Below are 9445 nucleotides of genomic sequence, written 5' to 3'. Positions count from 1 at the left end.
AAGCTTATCTGTTTATCGTTCTAACTTGGATTAAAAACAAACAAAAAGCAGGTGGGATTTGGCCCTTCCCCAAGAAGCACATGTTCAACTTCCAATGAAGTTAATGAGTTATCTGCCCTTACAGTCAGGGTAGATTTTATTCCCTCTCAGGAAGCATAGTTTGCCTATTCTGGGACTGATAATGCAATGTTTTGCGGGGGGTGGTGTGTGTGTTAAGAGTAAAATGCATGGATACTATGGACTATGATCCAAAGCACTGATATGTACATGCAGGAACGAATTTGACTACATACAATACTGCTTCTGTTATAGCTGTTCTCTCTGTTGAAGAGACAAGCCACTAGGAAAGACAGACTAAGGTCATTCACACAATCAAAAACTGTGTTCTCCCTGGGTTTGGGAGCTGTGTGTGCTCCCAATTTCCGGTTGTGTGGAAGCAAGGTCAGAGGAAAACCTGGGTAGAAGTGATTGTGTAGAAGCAAGGTAGGAGGAAAACCTATCTTGCTTCCACACAATCACTTTACCCAGGCTTTCCTCTTACCTTGCTTCCACACAACCGGAAATTGGGAGCACACACAGCTCCCAAACCTGGGGAGAACACCGTTTTTGATTGTGTGTATGACCCCACTCTCTCTTCATCAGCAAGAACTAGTGTGGAATAGCAAGTGAAATTCCAGCTGCCTGTACAATTCTCCTGCTTGGCATTCTCTTCCATGCATGCATATCAACTGTTCTGATCATGGCCCATAAAACAACTTTAAAAACCTCATTTAGAAACCTCTAAGCAAATAATCATGATAAAGCACAGATAAGGAGTTTCTGCAAGTAATTTTTCCAAGCTTCAAAGTGGCAAACTACAAAGGTATTCTCAAAATTCTTAAATGAGTTTCTGCAGATGGGGAAAAAAGGTTAATGTCAACAGTTACATTTTGAAAGTAAAATATTATTCATTTACCCCTGGGTATGAGAGAGAGAGAGAGAGAGAGAGAGAGAGAGAGAGAGAGAGAACACGAACACCAGCGATTTAATACAATTAAAAATTAATAATCAAATTCCCTAAGATAAGAATGTGTGCGTTAATATTAGATAATAAGGAGCAGCAGGGCCTAGTCCTGCTTTGCATTTTATTTATAGAGTTTAATTCACAGATTTTTCTGGTACGGAGTTAATGAAAAAATGTGGTCCCAGCTCTGGAAGAAGAAATGTGCCATTGCCACACACTTATAAATACAGCCCCCGCACACACACCTCAAAATATATGCCAATCTGCACATCTTTATTAAGACAGTTGCACACAAATAGCTTCTGGGGAGGCTGCCTCATAGCAAGCCATTCATCTAGAGCCTACAGTTATGTTATATCTAGAGCCTGCTGAAGAAGCCTAGAGTTACCATGCCAATCTAACATGGTTGGCTTGTGATAATATGGTAAAGGTGCCTCCACAGGCTACTTCAGATAAATGGCTTTCCACAGGGAAGGAATCTTAATGCATTGAGCAGCCACCATATGGAGGTTGTTTGTATCAGAAGTAGCTCCTGTGTTTTTGGAGTCAGAAGTGGTAGAAATCATACCAGTAATTCTAATTTGCAACAGAAAGATACAGAAATTTGGATCGCCAGACGTTTAGATTTGTAAACGTAAAAATTCAATACATTTTTAAAAGTTTCTAGGTGACTGTTGATTTCCATAGCAATCTTCTGTAATAACACAGGTGGTTGATATCCGGGCCCTTAGCACATTTACCTGGAAGAAAATTCTACTAATTTCAGATGAAAATACTTTCAAGTAAGCATGCTTAGGATTGCAGCCCAAGAGGTACATATTCTAATAGTTAAAAAAACAACAAGGTATTTCCAGACTCCTATGCTGGTTTATGCTGTTTTTCACAACAAGCCATGCAGGAGAACTGAAGCAGAATGGACCTCTGGAAGAAACCCCAACACCAGATGACTGAGCAGCCTTGGTTACACATGTCCAAATCTCAGGGTCAAAACCGGCAAGTCCAATGTATGTAGGAATCTGAGTGAAGCATGCTCCAGTTTTAACTGGGATACACATGTGGGGAAGGAGGTGGAAAAAAGTTTGACATTTTTATCCATTGTAGTGCCACCTGGTCTCTAGTATGTGCTTATCAGTAAGATCCTGCTGCCATCAAAATTCCATTATCGTGTGGAAGTTAATAAATATTAAACTAAAAGTAACATATATGCAAGGATGAAGTAGCTTTTCCAGGTGGCTTCCTTTCAAAGGAACTGCACTAAAGTAACTGGAGTTTTGCTGCAATGCATGCAGCCTTATTTTTAAAAAAAGATGCTAAGAAAATATTACATTGGTTTTAGCAAGAAGAAACATTCAGTAGCTCCTCTTGCAAAGCGAGTGTTGCACTCTTGAAAGACACACCAGTTATCTGAAGATGCATGTAGCTCCACCTGTAAGTTCTCCCTCACACCCACAACAGAGCAGAAAAGGGTTGGTTTTTAGCCCAGATTTTCTCCAAAAGTTATGAATACAGTGATCCTTAGGCAGGTAAGTAGTCAATTGTTTCCTCTTCTCTCGACTCTTTCAGTTTCTTCAGTCTTGGCTCAAGTATTATTAGTTATCAGTTAATAAGAAAAAAAGATAAGTTTTCTAAGTGTCTTTCTTTCAATGAAGTTAATTTGATACCATAGTCTCGTTATGTGTTCAGACTGCACCTGTAGAATTATTTCTTTTTCTTGATTTCTTGGTTGCCATAGCTGGAGCCTTTTTCTATTTCCGTTACTCCTATCAGTCTACGAACTCCAAAGGAAGCTTTAAAATAGAGGGGATGGGGAGAGAGAGAAACACTGAATTTAGTGATACATGGTCTTTGTAGATTACAGTGAGTGTAGGAAGTAATGACCGCATGTATCTATTTTATTTAGCATATTTATTTATTTAGCATATTTATATACTTACTGCCCAAAACTCATAAAACTTAACACAAACAGAGTAAAACATGAAAAGAATTTAAAACCATAACACATTCTATAAGACTAATTAAAATCCTGGATGAATAAATGCATCTTAACAGCCCTTTAAGAACTGTCAGAGATGGGGAGGCTCTTATTATGGCAGATGTATAAAATATATCTATTTTATATATTATATCTCCTATACAGGAGGACCTTGTTAATCGCAGGTCCAGTACTCGCAATTTCACATATCCGTGGTCAAGTAATTAGCACCCAACCACAGCATATGTGTGGGGGGGGGAATGGGGGGGAAGGGTTAAACCCGCATATTCGCAGGTCAAGGTGGCTGGAACGGCCCATTTTGTGTTCAGGAGCTCCTTTACTTAGAAAATGGGAGGCTGCTAATTTTGGCATCGTGGGTGCCTCTGGAGCATGGTATGCCACTTTTGGGTGACTCTGGGGGGCAATGGGGGTGATTGGGGAGAAAAAATGGCAACTGCTGGTTTTGGTCAGTTTTCAGTGCTGTGGGAGCCTCTGGAGTACATCAGGGCTCTTTGGGGGGAAATTGGGGGTAATTTGGGGAGGGAAGATGGGATGGAAACTGCAATTTTTGGACGATTTTCGATGCCATGGGCAGCTCTGGAGCATGACAGGGCTCTTTTGGGGGTGATTTGGGGAGAGCAACAGGAGGAAAACTGCTATTATTGGCTGATTTTTGGTGCCATGGATGTCTCTGGATCATGGCAGGGCTCTTTTGGGGGCAACTGGGGGTGATTTGGTGGGGGGAATGGTGGGATCACGATTTTTGGCCAATTTTTGGCAGCACGGTAACTCCCCCCCCCGCCACCCAATTTCCACAGCCCTAATGCTCCGTTATTTGTGGATTCACTACCCTATCCCGCAGAATGGAACCCCCACAAATAACGGAGTTCTTCTATATATTAACAGCAAACTCAGGTGGTCAGTCTGCAAGTGAAACAGGGCTACAAAAAATAAAGTAGTTTCTACAAGCTTGGGAGACTCCTAGAAATGCAGAATAGAAGTTTGTAAATCAAAATAAACTAGCTCATGCGGTGCAGAGCATCTGCACCCCTGTCTCTCCCCCCATCTTCATTTCGTCTCCATCCCTTCAGCCCCAGCCCATTCTCCCCCCTCCCTTCAGCCCCAGTCTGTTCTCCCCCCTCCCTTCAGCTGGTCTGTTCTCCCCCCTCCCTTCAGCCCCACTCCATTCTCCTCCCTCCCTTCAGCCCCACTCCGTTCTCCCCCTCCCAGTCCACTTTCTCTCACTGCCCTCCTATGGCACTTTCCCTCCCCACCAGCTGGCCGGCTTGGCCATCTCTGTCCCTCACCACCCGCCCTGGCCGGCATCCGCCCATCTGTCCCCGCCACTATCTGGCAGCTGTTCGCGAACTCTCATGAGAGCTGCCACACAAGGAATTAGCAACGGGTTCGTTTAAGAGAAATATATATAGAATTTTTTTTAAAAAAATCTCTAAAATAGCCCTGTGAACTTCCAGGACCTTATAGAATGTTGAGGGTATATAGTTGGTAGCAGCGGAGACATAGAACATTGAAGGTGTCAGTTGAAAAACATACAGAAAAACAGAAAGGAGTGGGAAAGATTGCATTAGTAAGCTCAAACATAACATCAACGATCCTCGATAGGGAAGATCAGTTTGAGGGAGTGGGATTTGTTGGATTAGCAATCTCCCCTCCTCCCTGCACTATACAGGAATGTTTCAGAAGGAAGGAAGGAAGGACACCTTTCTGCTGCCCGCCCCCAATAATTATAACAATAAAATGCTCAGGTTCCTTGTCTTGTCTCCCTGCGAGGCCAATACTACCAGTCTGTTGTTCCAGGATGGCTGGAGATCTGAACAGGAGCACTCCTTTTAGGAGCTAGAGATACACTGCAACATTTTGTAGCAGGCCTCACCGATTCCTTCTAATACTGAAGCTGGGTTGGCCCCATGCCTATCAGTCTGGAGGTGAAATAGCTCCTCAAACATCAGATGGTGGTTTGTACATACTCAAGTGACTCCCTAGACGTGCAGGAGTATATTGGTTTGTAAAGTAAATGATTGAAATTTTTGAAAGACCCATGCTCAGGATCTATGGAATGCTGAGGAAAGTTGCCCCGTGAAATGCTGAAGCAGGTGTCAATTTGAAAAAAATGGGGGCGGGGGGAGGAACAGAGGCAGGAACTGGTTTGCCTGCATCCCTAGCAGCTGACAGTACCCATGGCAGGGGAGGGGAGGGATTAGGGGATGCATACTGTAAGGTCAAAAACATTAAAAGGTTCCTATGCTATATGCTGGAGGTTTCAGGAAGGAGTGAAGGGGCAGGGGGCGGGAAGGACAATGCACTGAACTTGAGCCCATAAATATTGTACAGCTAGAAGTGCTCTTATCCCTGGACTTTGGGGCTGAAGTCCAGTACATCCACACTTTTGGGGGGCTCCCAAATCTTATTTAGTCTGTCCTTGGTGGTGTGGTTGCTGTGCTGTGCCACTGGCCTGCACTGTGTGCACGAGTGGCCAAGCGTGATTGTGATCTGAACCGGGTGCTTTAGAGACAGGGAGGAGTAGGGAAAGAAATATGTGGGATGGGAATATGTTAAGTTGGGTGTTGAAATGTTTCTGCTAATGCATATTTGCATAAATATTCATTGGTTGATTGATTAAGTGCCATCAAGTCGGTGTCAACTCTTAGCAACCACATAGGTAGATTCTCTCCAGGATGATCTCTCTTCAACATGGTGTAATGACCTGTGTTGGCCGGCTGCCTAGCAGCTCTGAAAGCACTCCTTCCACAGTGGAAGAGAGAGCCGACAGATGCAGTCAGACAGGAACAGAGATGAAGCATAGTCCAAACGTTGAACAAGGTCAGCACTGGGAATTCCACAGATGTCAGGATTGTGGGGGCGGGGACGGGACACAGATCATAGTCAGTCAAAACAAAACAGGTTCCGATTCCAGGATCATGGCAGCTCAGGGTAAAGGCTGGTCACCACAGAAGTTGTTTCCAGCACAGATCTGGCTTTCAGGCTGCTCTAAACAGGCTGTGTGCTAAGAACCCCGCTCATCACAGCAGCTGTGCCTTGTCAGGAAGATGCAGCCAGGTCAGAGCTCGAACATCTGTTCCTTCTGGCTAGTCTCTCTGAACTCCGGCATTCCTCCCTTTGAGCCTGCACTCTGGCCACATGTTGCTGCCGGGGATCTGGGACAGGCACCTCGACTTCAGAGGCCTTGGAGGTTTTATCAGGAGGAGGAAGAGAAGGAGACAAAGTGGCCTGCAAGCCTGTCAGCACCAGCTCTGCTGAGTCAACCGGAGTTTCAACCTGCTCCCACTGCTCTGGGTCTTCATCTGAGGAATCATCCTCCATGACCCCTGTGGGGGTCATTACACTTGGCCTTTAAGGTCTCTCAGTGGTGCATTCATTGCTATAGTAATCGAGTCCATCCACCTTGCTGCTGGCCATCCTCTTCTTTCTCTCTCCTTCAAATTTTCCCAGCATCATGGACTTCTCAAGGGAGCTGGGTTTTCACATAATGTATCCCAAATGTGATAGTATAGGCTTGGTCATTTGCACTTTGAATGAGAATTGATTTGTTTTCTGATCCATGTGTTTGTTTTCCTGGCTGTCCATGGTATCCTCAAAAGTCTTCTCCAGCACCCAAATTCAATAGCGTCAATACTTTTTCTATCTTGCTTCTTCAAAGTCCAGCTTTTGCATCCATAGAGTGTCACAGGAAAAACCATGGTCCAAACCATTCTAATCTTTGTAGGTATAGACACATCACGGCATCTAAATATCATTTCCAAGGCCTTCATTGCAACCCTACTAGGTGCTAGCCTGTGGTGTATTTTTTGACTCCTGGATCCTTTACTGCTGATTGTCAGTCCTAAAAGGCAGAAGCTATCCACCACTTCAGTGTCTTCAGTGTCAATTCGAAGTATGGTTGCTGTACCCATAGTTATTAGTTTAGTCTTCTTGACATTTAGTCCGATTTTTTCACTGTGCTCCTTGACTTTCATCACTAGAGCTTGCAGATCATCCACATTCTCAGCTATCAGAGTGGTTTCATCAGCGTAACGCAGGTTACTGATGTTTCTTCCTCCAACTTAAAAACCACGCTCATCTTCTTCCAATCCAGCTTCTCTCAGTATATGTTCAGCATAAAAGTTGAATAAATAAGGAGAAAGTATACAGCCTTGTCTTACTCCTTTGCTGATCTGGAACCAGTCTGTTTCACCATGTTCTGTCTGGACTGTGGCTTCCTGTTCTGTGTATAGGTTTCTCATGGGAACAATGAGACATTCTGAGATGCCCATCATTTTCCTAAGAATATTCCACAACTTGACATGGTTTACTCAATCAAAGGCTTTTCTGTAGTCAATAATGCACATATTGACTTCTTTTTTATATTCTTTGGCTTTCGCAATTATCCAGTTTGAATCACCAATGATGTCTCTTGTTCCTTGGCCTTTTCGGAAAACAGCTTGAACATCAGGCATTTCCCTTTCCATGTAGGGCTCAAATCTGTGTTGGATGATCCTGAGCATTATTTTGGTAGCATGTGAAATTAAGGATATTGGGCAATTTAATTTAATTTAATTTATTTATTTATTCATTTATTTATATCCCGCTCTTTCTCCAAGGAGCCCAGAGCTGTATAAGTCTCCTTTCTTTGGTATTGGCAAGTATACTGACCTCTTCCAGTCTGTTGGCCAGTGTGTTGTTCTCCAATTTTGCTGGCATAGTTTGGTTAGAACGTTGACTGATTCTTCTTTTGTTGCCTGCCATATTTCTGTAGCTATTCCATCAATTCCTGTAGCCTTCCAACTTGGTAATGACAAAAGTGCTGATCTAACTTCATCTTCCCATCCTAGAGGTTCTTGCAGGGGAATATCTTCGAGAAAATTTCATTTTTTGACCTCCCTGCTTTACAGATTTTCAGTATATTCCTTCCATCTCTGTTTGATCGTCTCTGAATCGGTTACTATCTGTCCTTTGGTATCCCTTAATTCAAGGTTGGAACCTCCTTGTTTTATATTCTTACATTCTTGCCGTTTGTGCTCTCAAGAACTCATGGGTTAGAAATACTGCACGTGTAATAGTGTGTGTGTGTGTGTGTGTGTGTGTGTGTGTGTAGGGGGATGATGCCTAACCTGCAGCTGGGGGTGCGGGGGAAACTCCAAAATTACCTAGGTGCATCTCTGTGTACAGCAAAGCAGAGAAAGGCTTTAGAAGTGTGCATAAGGAAAAAGAAGTGTTCCTTTTCCCTCTTTCCGGAGTCCTGTAGGATTCAAACAGCAATTCAAGACACCTATTCCAGGCTGGTAAGAGCCGTGAACACAAGCACTCCTGTTAGGGGCTGAGAATACAGTGCAACATTTCCTTGCAGATCCCCACTTTTATTTACCTACCTACCTATCTACCTACACACACCACAGATGTGGGTTGTTCATAATCTCTGCTAAAAATAATCATAATTCTGTACTTTAACAAAGACTGGAACAGGTATGGATTATGAAAAATGAGTGAGCATCTATTTGATTCTTTGCAGAATGTCTCCTGCTTCAGCCGGACATTAGCCCATCACTTCAGAGATGTCACTGGGCATTGCCCAGACAGTTTTAAGACTATCTGTGGAGCCAAGACAGGATAGAACAAAAGTCAAATCTCTCAGGTTCTGCATTAATATGGAAGTCTAGGGGTGGAAGAAAAAAACGTGGGGGCATAGGAGGGTCAACATTAGCTTCTGGGGAGGGGCAAACTTTGTCCCATGTTAGAAAGAAAAACCAACAGTACAATTCACATTAAGTATAGCACATGCACACCATGTGTGTAGAGAGTGTATTTCTTTTAAGTCACGATGGGTGCCTAGCAGTGGGTGGAGGTGATAGGGGAGGCCAGCTACTTGTTTGATGCAGTACTTGGTTCCTCCTACCATGGGTACAACTCTAGACAAGTTAAAGGGTCAGAACCCTCATTATGAGGATTAAACAGTGTGACTATTAAGTGCAATGTCCATGACATAAAACACTAAGCAATACACTGAGGGATGCAAATGATTGTAACCTTAAGAAATACAATACAATACAACACAATACAACATTATCTAACACAGATTAAGCACACTTGAGCCCACTGAAGTCAACAGACTTTTAACTGTGGCCTACAAAGTTAGCAGCACAAAGTCTGTCAGAAAAAAAGTATGGAGGAGTCTGTATGATGCTGTTGCTAAAGGTGTTGGGTTGGGTTTGACCATCATGCTCTCTAGATGGATAGGGACTATAGCCCTATTCAGACATTATGTTGTACCTGCATTCAGAAGCCTGTACATACATATTTGTCTTTGTGTGAATGACTAGATCTGCATTCATTTAAAAAGTGAACCTGTGTACAGTTCTCTCAAATGCATGATATCTTTGGGAAGTGTACTGCTATACTTGCATTTAGCCTAAAATGAATAACTGTATCTGCATATAAATCTGTACTTGTGTACA

At 43.2% G+C, this 9445-nt stretch overlaps 1 protein-coding gene across 14 annotated transcripts in view; it reads right to left on the bottom strand.

The window, feature by feature from the left end:
- Positions 1–811: 811 nt before the first annotated feature.
- The window catches only part of AGPAT3 (1-acylglycerol-3-phosphate O-acyltransferase 3), a 135416-nt gene continuing 126782 nt past the window's right edge, over positions 812–9445 (bottom strand). For all 14 annotated transcript variants that reach the window (XM_053308248.1, XM_053308235.1, XM_053308236.1 and 11 more), the window contains one exon: positions 812–2790. In XM_053308248.1, the coding sequence (XP_053164223.1) occupies positions 2702–2790 (89 nt within the window). In that variant the 3' untranslated portion in view covers positions 812–2701. The remainder of the gene's footprint in view (positions 2791–9445) is intronic.

The sequence above is a fragment of the Hemicordylus capensis genome, chromosome 3, assembly GCF_027244095.1.
Source record: "Hemicordylus capensis ecotype Gifberg chromosome 3, rHemCap1.1.pri, whole genome shotgun sequence".
Classification (NCBI taxonomy): Eukaryota; Metazoa; Chordata; class Lepidosauria; order Squamata; family Cordylidae; genus Hemicordylus; species Hemicordylus capensis.
The sequence above is the reverse complement of the archived record's forward strand: the minus strand, read 5'-3'. Positions and strand labels throughout refer to the sequence as shown.